The sequence below is a fragment of the Cornus florida genome, unplaced genomic scaffold, assembly GCF_030987335.1.
Source record: "Cornus florida cultivar Cherokee Brave unplaced genomic scaffold, ASM3098733v1 CherokeeBrave_3.0.0_Hap2_Chr10, whole genome shotgun sequence".
NCBI lineage: Eukaryota > Viridiplantae > Streptophyta > Magnoliopsida > Cornales > Cornaceae > Cornus > Cornus florida.
In genome coordinates, this window is record NW_026775580.1 from 24017243 (window position 1) to 24032678 (window position 15436).

Genomic DNA, 15436 nt, shown 5'->3' on the forward strand with positions numbered 1-15436 from the left:
AACATCCTTAGCTTGGAGGCTAGTTGGAAGCTCGGACTGCCCCTAAACACATAGCCTGACCATCAACCCACAATCCTGTCTATGAAGTCGTCAACCCGAAGCCACATGTTTTCAAACCGAAAGGGCGATCTCCCTCTCCTCACCCCTCCACAATCAAGGAGAATAGGAATGTGATCCGAGATCACTATTGGCCACCTGAGACACATCTGGGAACTTCTCCTCCAAATTAGCCTCTTTGTTGTTTACCTTCTAGGCAAACAACTCTTCCTCTTCTAACCACTGCATCATCGGGTCTACGTTGGTTGTGACCATGCCACCTAAGTCTACTTTCTCTAATTTTATCATTTATAGGGGCTATACCTAGTGTTCCCCTCACACAATCCTTATAATCCTATCTCTTCTAGTTACTCCTAGCATCCTCATTTTTACTACGTGAATGCGTTGTTCTTGCGTCTGTTTTTTTTTTTTTTTTTTTTTTTTCTTAGTTGGTACTCACACACCCACCCATGCCTCCACTAAGGCTTGAACCCCTAACTCTCTTTGAGAAGTAGGGGCTTGGTACCGCTGGGCCACTGGCCCGTTGGTTGTTCTTGCGTCTTTTTCAACACCCACCACTCTGCTTCATATAATAGAGTTGGATCTAGTATTCTTTTGTCATAATGGACACAACTAGCTTGCCTACATTTTGTCCACCCCACTCCAATCCTACTTACTACATCGCTGTCCATCCCTCCATCTTTTTGTACTATTGATCCTAGGTATCAGAAAAAGCGATTTTGAGTAACTCTTTGGTCTTGAATTGTAATATTTATATTATCATTGTTTACTACTTTTTCAAATTTACACTCCATTTATTCTGTCTTAGTTTTACTAATTTTTATGGCTCATGCCTCTAATTTTTTAAGCGTCTTGCCTCTAATACTGTTACTCGATGTATCACCATATCAGGGCTAACTATTCAAATTCAATATATCTTCAATAGTGTCAACATTTTACTGGTAACAAGAGATTTGTTTTAAAAACATATGAATGCACTAAATGTCCATAAATACACAGTTCAACTTCAGGATACAATTGACGTTGACCAACTCCAATGTGCAGTAGCCGGGCATGACAAGTTAAATATAACTAATCTAGTATAATGGCCTTAATAACAAGTTTGAGATACCATTGAGTGATCCAAACTAAATATTACGACTTTTTGATCCGCAGCACCAGAGAGACCCCCACTGCATGACCCATCAACACACAGGCTCAGAACTGCACAGAGAATATGCAGTTAATCACCCACACATATTTTGAAGAAATAAGTTGAGAAAATTAATGTGCAGATGGCACTTCATATGCTGAACTCACGCACCTGGTTCTGAATGAAACTTTACAGAAGTCACAGGAACCTCTGGATTCCTTAAATCCCACCAAACCATAGTTCCATCCTCATAACTGTCACATTAAGAAGAACGTACATTTAAAAATCAAAAATTTCATCTGATAAAATTATGAATAAGTTAATGGAACACAAAGAATCAGATAATTGTTCTATTTCAAACAAGGAAAGTCTAGTGTCGGGGATTTAGTGATGGACAGCAATTCTAAGACCAGATACAAATTAGCTACTTATCAAAAACAAAAGATCATGGTAAAGAGCCTGTCTTTAACCAATCTCTTACAAATGGCTGGTTTGATTATTACAAAAATCCAACCACCAAGTTCAGTGCAGATTTCAAAATGCCATAAAAGGCAGCACATGGTAACTGCACTTAAGAGTTTCGTGAACATGATATTGCCTAGAAGTTACCAATGTGATTGGTTATAGGAGCACAAAATGATCCGGCGCTAAATTTCATACCTTTTGGAGCCAATGCACAATCCAAAAGGTGCAAACATTTTCAGATTCACATGTGAGGGTTATATGCATAAAAGCGCCACCATGTACTTTTCTCAAAATTTTAAACATATTCACCAGGAACAGGCTCTAATATTAATATTTAACTAAACATTAACTTTTGTGTTAGCTCCACCAACTTTGAACAAATCAAAACATGAAGTTCGCTTTTTCTTTTTCTTTTTTCCCATCTTCTTGCCCCTTTTTTTATTATTATTGAGCTCTTATGAAGGTTTTCTTTATTATCTTACCAAAAAGGAAGAAGATCTTTTCTCTTCTTTCATCGCATTCACAATTTCTAATCATAAATAAGAATGGGAAAAGAAAAACTTGCAACAAAAATAAGTTAGTTACAACTTGGCAGCAGAAAACACGGATAAACAAGTCAAACGATATTCCAAGCTACCAAATGCCGATTCGTGCATCATGCAAATCATTATTATCAGAATAAAAATAGAACCAACATAAATACTAATTATGCAAATACAGACCAAATTTACCTGCTTATTTTGATATATTAAAATAATATTTGGAATTCTTAACAGAAATTATAAACTGATTATCGAGTAATATCTGTGTAAATAGAGAATGCCCAGAAGCCCAGTTTAAATACAGAACAAACCCGGCCAAGACATTCAGGAACCCCTGTGATTCTGATGATAAAAATGCTTGAACAGCCATGCACATCCCTGCTGGAAAACAATAATATATATCAAAAAGAGAGGAGAGGGAGGGGGTTGAAAACTGAGAAATTAATCCAGATTACTAGCAAAAGGGGAAAAAACAACAAATTTGCTGAGAGCATCTATGTAGATAAAAGAAGAATAAATGGCATATAAAACTAATATATTTTTAAGCTGCCAGTGCATTTATGAGACATCCATAATAGAGTTTCTTGTATGTCTGTAGGTGCACTGCGGACAGTTGCTCACTAACAATGCAAACGGCAAGTCATAGTCAATTATGCTAAACTAATAGCCGAATAGCTTAACAAAAAATGTACGCAATTCAATAACCAGAATAAGTAATCCAAGGTAAATCTTATTAGCACTTACAGCTTGAGTTTTGCTTTAAAAGCTTTATTAATATTGATAGATTCATACAGGGGAAAAAATTTTTGAAACAAGTATATAGACATAATATAATGGAAAAGCTAAAAAAGAGTTTTACAGCATTCAGTCTTGCTCTTCAGCAACCCAGCAAGTAGGCTCATTATGCATGATACATTAAGTCATTGATGAGCACTGAAAAGTGCGCATTTAAACCCGTTAAGCTTAAGCATTCTAGTACCTTTATCTATCTTACTTTGCCGTTTTAGACTTATTACGCGTTATTTATATTTTCAGGCACTAATCCCAAAATTGAGCTAATTCAGCCAAATAAGAGCTTAATTGAAGCAATCCTGAGATAAACCAAAGGAGGGAGCAAAGTGGAGAAAGAAAGGAGCAAAAAGGAATCAAAGTTGTGCAGCTGAAAAGTTCGATCGATCCAACTTAGAGTTCGATCGATCGAACATCTATGATCGATCACAGTACTTCTCGATAGATCCAACCTTGGCCTTTGCTGAAATTCCAAGTTCGATCGATCGAACATCATTTATGATCGATCGAACCCTATTTTGTCCTATTCAAATGATTGATCTTATCCACAGCTGTACGCCTACCGACCACTTTTGTCTTTTTCCCCATAAATATCTTGAAAATATCCCAGCCTTGTCCTTATCCGGAGGAGTCAGACCACTTCGATCGATCCAAGATGCAGTTCGATCGATCGAACCCATTTTCGATCGATCCAAGTTAAGGGATTTTCAATGTGTGACAAGAGACTTTAGAGACTCTCTCAAAAAGTGTATCATATTCCTTATATAGGTAGGTCAAATACACCCCATGATGAGCTGTGGTCGTGCAAGGCATATTCTCCAATGATTGGATGAAGGACGGAATAAATGAGCTGGACAACTTTTTTTCGCTGGAGGAAGTTCGATCGATCGAACCCATTTTCGATCGATCCAAGTTAAGGTTCGATCGATCGAACTTCCTCCAGCGAAAAAAAGTTGTCCAGCTCATTTATTCCGTCCTTCATCCAATCATTGGAGAATATGCCTTGCACGACCACAGCTCATCATGGGGTGTATTTGACCTACCTATATAAGGAATATGATACACTTTTTGAGAGAGTCTCTAAAGTCTCTTGTCACACATTGAAAATCATCTTGAAGGCTATTCTTGGAGAGGAAGAAGGGAGGAAGCTAGAGCACCATTGGAGGAGATCTTCACCAACAAGGAGCAGCCATGGAGTTAGCCCTTGAGGGTTGGATCATCACTACCATGAGTGGCTAGACATCCTCTTGGGGCTAGAGTTAGCCCCAAGCATGCTTTTTATACTCTAATCTTGTGTACTATTGAGGGATTAGTGTTGTATGATACATCTTGATATTCATGTATATATAAATCTTGATTATTTCATGGTTTGTATGGTTTAATGCTTCCAATTGACTATTCTATTCTATCCATATGTCTATGTATGCTAGAGTAGGATATTCATGTGCTTATCTCTAGATTTAGTGTTTTTTATGCATGTCTATGTGTATTGATGCTATAGATCTAGAGATTATCAAGATAATATGCTTAATGAATGCTATTTTGGTTCATTTGATGGTTTATGCCTATTCATGATGGTTTGTGCCTCTCCCTTAGTCTAGATAGCTTTATTTTCATGCTAGTAGTGTAGATTTAGTGTAGTGGTAGTGTAATGTTAGATGGGAGGACAATCTACTCTTGATGTTTGATGTTCCATGCTTGTGAGTCTAAATGGCATATTCCTCTAATATTGTGTTGTATGTGGATTGTGAGCTTAATGAAGGATTAATGACTTGTTTTGATCTATTGTGCTATCCCCATGTTGTCTAGACAATATATGCTCTATTGTTTAGATATATTGTGCTCTTCACATGATGATTAGACAATACTTGCTTGATTTGTCATCCTTGCCAATTGAATCAACCTAATGCACACACACCCTTATCATATTGCAACACATCCATTACCCTCAATTGATCACTTGTTAGTAGTATAGAAAAGTATTGCTGGGTGGTGATCTCTACACCCCAAGACCTCTCTCTCTCTCTTGTTTACTTCATATTATTTTATTTAGTTGAATTCAATTTAGCTTAATCAACCAACCAATCAATTGTGTGATCACTCGACCTACTAACCCTAATTACCATAGTTTCACAATTCGATACACCATCAAATCCCTTGGGACGATCCCTACTCGCCCTATCTATATTTTATATAGAGAAAGGTAGTAGTGGCTTTCTATAAATGTAAAACTTGGCCACCTCCTAAATTCACAACTCTTCAAGCTTTGTTGGTTGTGGCGACTCCATCAAGGAAACCAACAGTAGTCATAAAGGTATAATAAAAGAAAACCTAGAAGAATACATTTTCTAGATCCAAAAATTGATATAACTCTCTATCAAATCTAGTAGATGAATATTGGCAAACTCAAGTATATGACATTTCGAGTACAGGACCCTAAATAACATGTGTTATGACACCAAGGTCTTGTGCTAGCAATACCTCGAGTTTTACTCCAAAAAAGTAGGTAAAAGGATTTCATCTGATCAAAACACTTCAACTAGAACTTGATGAATCCTGTTGATCTCTGAGGGCCCAGCGTGCCAATTAGGTATCTCTAGTGAGAAAACGTCCTCTTCTCGGGATAAGTCTTGCCACCAACAACGAACTTAGGAATGGCGTCCTATCTACAGAAAGCCTTGTCATATGGACTTCATCTCTACGAGTAGAACTCATAACATACCCAAGGGTTTTGTGTCTAACGCCCATGATCTGAAGACTCGTGAGGACCTCCTCTCTACAGGAAGTCCCAACTAGAGACTGAAGACTCGAAATAGTGGCCCATCACACTTTCTAAGTAAGAACTCGAGAAAGGTGGAAATTGAGAGCATTTGTTAACTCGCCAAACTTTCTAAGTGTCATTCGATAGAAGTTTGGGGCATGGGCTGGTGGCCCATCACACTTTCTAAGTAAGAACTCGAGAAAGGTGGAAATTGAGAGCATTTGCTGAACCGCCAAACTCTCGAAGACCGGGGCATAACCCATTGTATACCAAACAGACCAAAAATCAGACTACAACAGTTGTGAGCCACAGTGTAATGCAACAGAAAATGATCAACTGACTCTCCATCCCTTTTAAACATGCAACACCACTTGACCGTTACCTATCTTCTCTTTCGGAGGTTATCAAGAGTCAAAATCTTGCCCCAAAATGCGGTCCAAACAAAAAAAAAGCCACCTTTAGGGGAGCCTTCAAGCGCCAAATCGTCTTCCAAGGAAAATCAGTCCCTGAGAAGGCAAAGGCAGCAAAAAAAGGATCGGACGTCAAATCTCCCCTGGGGAGAGGGCACCCAAATAAGGGAATTTGGGCCTCCCCCATCCAGCGTCTGTTTATACAAATCCAGCAAGTCCGAAACATTGTCTAATTCTCAATCATGAAACTGTCGCCAAAAACGCACATCCCAAGTGATCCTCCCATTATCAAGACAATAACAGTCGGCCACCCAAGCATGTATGTCAACGGCAATCCTGAAAAGCCTGGGAAACAAAGAAGCCAACGGACGCTTGCCACACCATAAGTCCTCCCACAACCGAGTGTCCCTGCCATCTCGAACTTTAAATCTAATATGTTTGGAAAATTCATCCAAACCCTTTCAAATAAATTTCCAAGCAACGCCACCGGCAGATCTAACCACTCGGGAGCACCACCCACCTCTATCCTCCCCAAAGCGGCATGAGATGACCCTCCTCCGTAATCGATGACGCTCACCTCCAAATCTCCACAACCACTTCCCTAACAGAGCCCTATTAAAAGAGATCACCCTCCTAATACCCAAGCCACCAAACTGAATAGGCCTGCACACCTGCTCCCACTAAACAAGGTGATACTTGAACTCATCCCCCAATCCACCCCAAAGGAAATTCCACTCGAGGTTCTCAATCCTTTCAACCACGAAGGCCAAAATCTAAAAAAAAAGAGGAAATATGTAGGAAGACTTGACAAGGTGAGGGTGACCTTCCCACCCTTAAAGAGATACTGCTTCTTCCACCCGACAAGCCTCTTCTCAAAACTCTCAATCACAGGTCCAGTCCCCTACCCTTCTCGACGGTGAACCCAAAGGCAACCCCAAATAAGTAATGGGGAAAGAAAAACCCCACAACCTAGTACCGTAGCAAGATTGGCAATGTCCTGCACCTCCCCCCACCAGGACTAAGGAGCGCTTCCCCGCATTCACTTTTAGGCCAGAGACATCTTGAAAGCAAACCAAAACACACCTCAGATATCTCAGCTAGGAAACATCTGCATCACAAAACACCAAAGTATCATCCGCAAAGAATAGATGGGAGATCTCGAGCTGATGATCCTCATCTCTACCGACCCTAAAGCGCTTAATAAATCCCTAGTCCACGGCCCTCCTCATCAACGTGCTGAGAGCCTCCATCACAATTTTTTTTTCCTTTTTTCTGTTTTTATGATAAATAAGACTCCATCACAATGATGAACAGAAAAGGAGAGAAGATCTCCCTGTCTCAATCCTCGAGAACCGCTAAAGAAGCCAGACGAAGCCTCGTTCACCAAAACCGATATCCTGATAGACGAAATGTAGAACTCGATCCACCTCCTCAATCTCTCCCCAAAGCCCAACCTCTCTAACAAAGACAGCAAAAAATTTTAACTAACATGATCGTAGGCCTTCTCAATATCAAGCTTACAGAGAACTCCTGGAATGCCACTACTCAATCTAGAGTCCACGCAGTCACTGGCAACAAGAGTAGAATCCAGAATCTGACAACAACCAATTAAAGCATTATGGAATTCTGAGATAACTCCATCCAAGACATCCCTCAGTCTCGAAGCAAGGACTTTAGCTATAAGTTTGTACATACACCCCACCAAACTAATAGGTCTAAAATCCTTGACGTCAGAAGCCCCACCCTTCTTGGGAATGAGAGCGATGAAAGATGCATTCACAGATCCGCCCATAAGAATGGAACTCTTGGAATGTCCCCATCACCTCACCCCTGACCACAGCCCAACTTTCCAACAGGAATCTCATAGTGAAGCCATCTGGGCCAAGGCTTTGTCGCCATTACAGCTTTTAAGCGCCTTCAAAACTTCCTCTTCGGTGAATGGAAGCTCCAAACCATCTCTATCCATAACAGAAATTGAATCGAAGTGCAAACCTCAAAGCTGGGGTCTCCACCTGTAAGTTTACAATCTCTGATAGTACGAGGCAATCCCCCTGCACACCTCCTCTACTCTGCACAACTCCACCCCCATCACCACGAATCCTTCCAATGTGATTACCCCTCCAATGAGCATTAGCCATCCTATGAAAGAAACTTGTATTGCGATCACCCTCTTTGAGCAATAAAGCCCGAGAATTCTGACGCCATGAGATCTCCTCCAAAATAGCAATCTGCCTGACGATCTGCTTTAGATTACCTTAATCTTGAGGCCACCTACACCTCTAGATCACTTGAACCTCAAGCTCGACAAGTACTCTAGATTTCAAACAAACCTCTAGAATTGGATCACTTCTTCTAAGATTAGATTCAACTCAGACAAGCTCATGGCTTTGTAGAGTCCATGGTGATCTCTACACTTCCACCTCCTCTTTCACACAAGTCAACTTTAACTATCACGCAATCCATCACATCAGTTTCTAAATCTTTCATCACATAAACATCTATAGCAGCATGCTAACATGTAAATTTGAGGTGTGCTTTTTTGTAACTAATTAATCATATGAAAAAAGATAAAACGATATAAAAATGAGTTTATAGTACAAGTCAAAAAGTGACATGAACATCAGAAACAGACCTCTAGTCTTTGTAGAATGATTTGTGGAGCCACCAGAGCAATTTTGAGGCAATTGTGCCAATTTCTTTGCAGTATTGAGATCCCAAATCTCAACCTTTGAAAATCAGCAGTGTGGTATCACAAGCAATTAGTACAGACTACAGAACATGTTAACAGAAATGGTACTATCAGTAAAAGCTATTCATCAACCTCAGAAGACTGCTCCCCAGCTACAGCCACGTATTTCGGTCCTTCAGTATGCTCATCACCTGATATATTAGAAAGAAAATGTTGATTCTCATCTTTATTGATCTTTAAAAATTGTATACTAGAACAACTATCAAAACCAAAACCAAAACCAAACCAATAAAAAGGATTGGCAAAAATTTTGCACCACATGAACCGAAACCTAAAATAAAAATAAGTACCAAAAATGTCAGGGTTGAAAAAGTAAGAAAATAAGGTGCAAGGTACAGCAGGTTAAAAATTTATCGTAAAGATGTCAATCTGAACCATACATCCTATGATTTAGACCAATTGCTGCTCACCTAAGAGAAGCCCTAAAGTAGAAAAACCTACTTTGTATTTTTACTTGTAAAGTATACAAGTATTTAACGACAACATTGAATAAGTGCAGCCATATTCAGATCTCATACATACCTTCAAGGCTAGAGCCAAAAGCAAACCTCTTAAACTAATAAAAAGAGATTCATAAATAATAAAAAACAATGTTCCCATATATTATAATACTAGTAACAAAAATAAGAAAATAGTGAGAAAGAAAAAAACCCCAAGAAAACATGCTATTCTATATTTTCAAGTAAATGATACCATATATGAGTATCAAACAATGAAGAGAATCTTCATCAGGTGACGATGAAAGGTATTTCACCACCTTGTATAAAAAATATCAAACCGTTTGGTTTCAGTAACAGTTATAATAAAGACGAGGTTTGAATTTAACCATTCTAACTGTCTGATGGTTCAGCTAAAATAGTTCAATTGATTGGTGAAACAAATACATATAACTACCCCAACAAGTTGGCATAAGGCTTACTAATTATACATAAATTCTAAATCAATTGAGAGTCGTGATTTCAAGGATCCTATGAGTTCATTTCTATTGATCAGTCAATTTAAATCACCCCACCATATATTCCAATTTTCAAACAAAAGGCACAGTAATACCCTCATCTTTTATTATCAAAAAATATTGCCACGTCTGATTCCAAAAGGCAACCAAAAGTCACATCATTGATAGTTCAAGGCGATCTAAATGTCCAATGAAGTGGTGCTTAATGTGAAATAGAACCCTGAAAAAATAATTAACGCTTGAGATAAAACAAACAATAGTTTAAACATACTAAGTTTCAATTTTTTTGTTTTTTCCTTTTTCCTATTTCTTTTCTTTTTCTTTTTCCTTTTCTTTTTGCTTCTTGTGCGTGTGTGTGTGTGAGAGAGAGAGAGAGAGGGAAGTATATAATTTTTTTCATGAAATGTAAATCTCGTAAGATGAGTCTCAATTATCAGGCCTGCACCTCATAAGAACCACATATTAAGGGCATGAACTTAATGCAACTGGCCTACGAGCCACAACTCGAAGTAGAGTCAAGTGTTAGCATGCTTCAAGACTGTTACTTATTCTCCGATGACTATTAAAAGTTAGAATTGAACGATAGGGCAAGGTAACACAGAGAATATTACAAGTTTTCTGCACAAGTTGATAATTTAACAGGGGGAAGCTTACAACTCCATAGCCTATACAACGTGACTCTGTTTAAATAGATTTTGATGCCATTATAACAACCCAAACTCCATAAGCAAAGATAGAATTTTGATTCAGGGTGATGTCTCAAGCAAGGGTGGGAGTTTGGAATTTTATTCGAAAGGTTTGGAATGAGTTTTCAAAGCATATTGATTCAGGGTCAGGAATGGGAGACTTATTTGGTTTTGGATCAACTTTTGGTGTCGTGATAGGCCGCTAGCATACAGTTTCTTGAGGCTTTTCAGGATTGCAGTGGACAAACAGATTTCGGTCATCAATTGTTATCGTCTTGATAGCGGAGTATGACATGGTACGTGCAGTTTGAGCGGTATCTTCTTGATTGGCAGTTGGAGGATGTAGTAGAGTTGTTTGGCTTTGTTATACAGTCAGGTTGTGGATGGGGAGGGGCTCGATGAGTATATTTGTGTCGGATCTCGTCATTAGAGTATTTGACGTGTGATCTTTTTATCAGTCTTTTGGATGCACACTCCTTTCTTGAGTGCTCTTTAAAAAAATTAAATTAAAAACTAGAGGGTGAATATCCATCTTTGAACATCACTATGGGGAACTTATAAATATAAATACACCATTCACCATTTAATGTTCACTTCTCTAACCATTTGAACAAACCTTCATGTGAGCTCGAATTTTTCATTAGACTGACTTCAGCATTTTCTTTGTTGTCATCCAGAATTTCCCCATCAGCAGATTCCCTAACCTCAATATCATGGCAACGCTTAGGACGTTCTGCTTGTCTTACACAGGTTGAAGGCTTCTTCACCAGTGAAAGCTTACAGAAGTGGTAAGAATTTGTTTGGATTGTAAGTGAAGGAATCCTGTTCATAAAAAATCTCAATTTCAACAGCTCAAATAGATAATGAGATGCACAATCTTTAAAAATTTATTAGCAGAAATACTTGAACACTAATCTTACAAGGAGTACAGGGTCACAGTTTGAGGAAAATTAATAAGGTGTAGCGCCAAAAATGTAGACATTTAAACTCGCATAAAAGATTCTTATATCATAACTTAATCCAGCCTAGTGATTTGTTCAGCACCAGAGACACAGACAGAGAGAGAGAGGGAGAGACTGACATAACTACCTAATTGTACTTAATTTTTCATCATCATCATTCTTGCCTTTATCCAATATGAATGTGGTCGGCTACATGAAATCTTGTTTTCCATTCTTTTCTATTATACACCAAGTCTTCTTGTAGATTTAATTTTTGAAATCATTTTTAATTACTTCATCCCAAGCAAGCTTTAGTCGGCCTCTTTGTCGTTTACCTTCTAGGCAAACAACACTTCCTCTTTTAACAAGTGCATCATTGGGTCTACACTGAATATGTCCATACCACCTATGTCTACTTTTCCTAATTTTATCATCTATAGACATTATACCTAGTGTTCCCCTCACACATTCATTATTTATCTTATCTCTTCTAGTTACTCCTATCATCCAATGTATCATCCTCACTTTTGCTACATAAATGTGTTGCATTTGTGTCTTTTTCAACTCCCAACACCCTGCCCCATACAGTATTGTTGGCCTAATTACCGTTCTATAGAATTCTCCTTTCAATTTATTTGGCATTCATTTATCACAAAGGATACAACTAGCTTGCCTCCATTTTGTCCATATTTCTAATTTTATTGTTAAAGCTTCCTTAGAAGTATATATTAAGACTATGTCATCCTGCCTAAAGGCTCCAGCCAATAGGAAGGCCCCAATTTTTTTTATCTTCTCATATTATAACTTTTCAAAAAAAAATTTATTTCCTTCTATTATTATACCCCAGCTAATAGGAAGGCCCCAAATTATTTTATCTTCTTATATTATAACTTTCCTAGAAAAATTATTTCATTCTATTATTAGACCCAGCTAATAGGAAAGCCCCAAATTCTTTTATTTCCTTATATTATAACATTGAATAAAAATAAAAAATTGTATTTCCATCTATTATTAGACCCCAGCCAATAAAAAGGACAAATTTTTTTGTCTTTCTAAAATTTTTATTTCCTTCTATTATTAGACCCCAACCAATAGAGATTTAAAAGTGGGCTCAAAAGATTTCCATCCTCATCTCAACTTTTTTTTTTCTCTTTCTCTTCTCTTCATCCAAATATATATTAATTATTGAATATATATATCCAACAGATTTCTATTCTTATCTCACCTTTTTTTTTCTCTCTCTCTCTTTTTTCATCCCACGTTACACCAGTGGTAATTATTGAATATATATTGTAATTATTAAATATATATAACCATCTTTGGAATTGGTGAAACTTTCCATAATAAAAAAATTTATAAGAAAATTCAACTAAGAATCAAAACATAACAAAAAATTCTTCATGCAGAACAACCAAGTCATCTAAAAGAATTAGAAGATTATACAATAGTGAAAGAAAAATATATTTGTATCTTGATTCTTAATTATAATCAAATATTTGATAAGAAAATTCTTTATGAAGAACAACCTCTTTTTTTTTAATAAGTAATAATCAATTAAAAAGCGTTCAAAAGGAAAACGCGTCCCTTATACAAAAGCGGAACCGGGTTCTAAGGACCCAAAGAGTCCAAAGGATTAACTAAGTCATCGGAAGAGGAGCAAGGACTCCTCTTCACATAACTAAAGATAGAGCGAATAATATGGAGTTTCAGCGTCACCGTGGACAACTCCTTCCCTTCGAACACTCTGCTATTCCTCTCCTTCCAAATGAACCACCAAACGCAATGTGGAACTATCCTCCAATAGTCGCGTACGTTGCTTCTCATGCGACATCCCCTCCACGTGTTAATCAGACCCTTAGAAGATCGAGGCATTACCCAAAGCATACCAAATAAGCCAAATATAAGGTTCCAACAATCATACGCCACGAGGCAATGCAGGAGAATATGATCCACAGACTCGCCATCACGTTTGCAAAGGCAACACCAATTAACAATATTGTTGCCTCTCTTCCTTAAGTTGTCAAGCGTCAAAATCTTGCCCCATACGACAATCCATACAAAGAATGTCACTCTAGGTGGAGCCTTAGAGCGCCATATGGTCTTCGATGGAAAATCAAGGCCAACGAAGTTGGAGAGGCATAGAAACATGGACCGTACATCGAATCTACCATGGGTAGAGGGGACCCACAGAAGATCATCACTACCTCGGCCAACTACCTCCTGCTGATACAACATATCCAAGAGAACATATACCTTGTCCATCTCCCAATCCTGAAAAGAACGTCTAAAACGCACGTCCCACGTAATCCCACTGCTATCAAGCCGATAGGCGATAACAGTTAGCTACGTAGGCATGTCTATCGGCGGCAATACTGTACAAACTAGGAAAGGTGCAAGATAACGGCTGGTCACCACACCATAAATTCTCCCAAAATCGAACACATCTACCATCACGAACTTTAAATCTGATATGGGAAGAGAAGACATCCCAGCCCTTCCGAATAAATTTTCACACACCAACTCCTTCCGCGATAGAGGCTGGACGAGTAGACCATCTGCCACTCTCCTCCCAAAAACGACATGAAACAATCCTTCTCCAAGGGCGATGCGTTTCCCTTCCAAATCTCCATAACCATTTGCCCAAAAAAGCTTGATTAAAGGGAACCAACCTCCAGAATCCGGATACCTAGACCACCCGACTGCATGGGCTTGCAAACTTGCTCCCACTTGACGAGATGATACTTAAACTCCTCACCCCTTCCGCCCCAGAGGAAATCCCTTTGGATTTTTTCAATCCTTTCGGCAACAGAGCATGGAATTTAGAACACATATAAGAAATAAGTAGGAAGGTTTGAGAGAGTGCTCTTTATGAGAGTTACTCCCCCCCCGCCCCGCAACAGATATTGCTTCTTCCACCCCGCCAATCTCTTCACGTACCTATCAATCACAGGATCCCAACTCCCAAACCTCTTAGAGGAGACCCCCAAAGGCAAACCCAAATAAGGGATAGGGAAAGAGCTCACCCTGCACCCAAGAATTGCGGCTAAGGAGGATATATCCTGAACATCCCCAATCGGGACAAGCACGCTCTTGGCTACGTTGACCTTTAGCCAAGAAACCGGCTGAAAACATACCAGAATGCACCTCAAATATCTAAGTTGAGACACGTCAACATCATAAAAAACCAAGGACACATCTGCGAACAGTAAATGAGAAACCTTCATCTGATGAGCTAGATCGCTGCCCACCCTAAAGCCCTTGATAAGACCGAGATCCTCTGCCCTCCTCATAAGTCTGCTCAAGCCCTCGCTCCATGACGATGAGAAAAAGAAAACACGATAAGGGATCTCCTTGTCTCAAATCCTGAGAACACCCGAAGCAACCAGCAGGAGACCCGTTCACGAGAACCGAGAACTTTACGGAAGAAAGACATGTTTGTATCCATTTCCGCCATCTACTTCCAAACCCCATTCTCTGAAGTAAGTACAGCATGAAATTCCAATTAACATGATCATAAGCTTTTTCAATCTCAATTCTTGCTGAGATTGCTTGTATGGAGGAGATTTCGTGGAGACAAAAATCCCGGGCTCTTTGGTTGAAAGAGGGAGATCGTAATACAAAATTTTTCCACAGACTTGCTAATGCTCATAGAAGGAGCAATCATATAGGACGTCTATGGGTTGAAGGCGTAGAGTTGTGGAGGGAGGAAGAGGTGCACAACGGGATCATTTCTTTTTATCAGAAGCTTTACACAGAACCTTTAGGTTGGAGACCTAAGCTTGATGGTCTTCCTTTTGAGGCTATTTCTGTGCTGAAGAGAGATGAGTTAGAGCTTCCTTTTACTGAAGAAGAAGTTTTTAAGGCCTTATCCAGTTGTAATGGGGATAAAGCCCCGGGGCCAGACGGGTTCACTATGCGCTTTTTGTTGGAAAGCTGGGCGGTTGTGAGA

General features: G+C 38.9%; 1 protein-coding gene across 2 annotated transcripts in view; it reads right to left on the bottom strand.

Moving 5' to 3' along the window:
• Positions 1-15436, bottom strand: part of LOC132279880 (protein DECREASED SIZE EXCLUSION LIMIT 1) — a 44847-nt gene that overhangs the window by 17043 nt on the left and 12368 nt on the right. The window contains exons 6-11 of one of the 2 annotated variants that reach the window (XM_059781930.1): positions 11163-11368; positions 8978-9036; positions 8789-8882; positions 2508-2574; positions 1361-1443; positions 1169-1260 (exon numbers count right to left, since the gene is read on the bottom strand). In XM_059781930.1, the coding sequence (XP_059637913.1) occupies positions 1169-1260; positions 1361-1443; positions 2508-2574; positions 8789-8882; positions 8978-9036; positions 11163-11368 (601 nt within the window). Of the gene's footprint in view, positions 1-1168; positions 1261-1360; positions 1444-2507; positions 2578-8788; positions 8883-8977; positions 9037-11162; positions 11369-15436 lie in introns of both variants that reach the window. The other variant, XM_059781929.1, reaches the window with a different exon arrangement.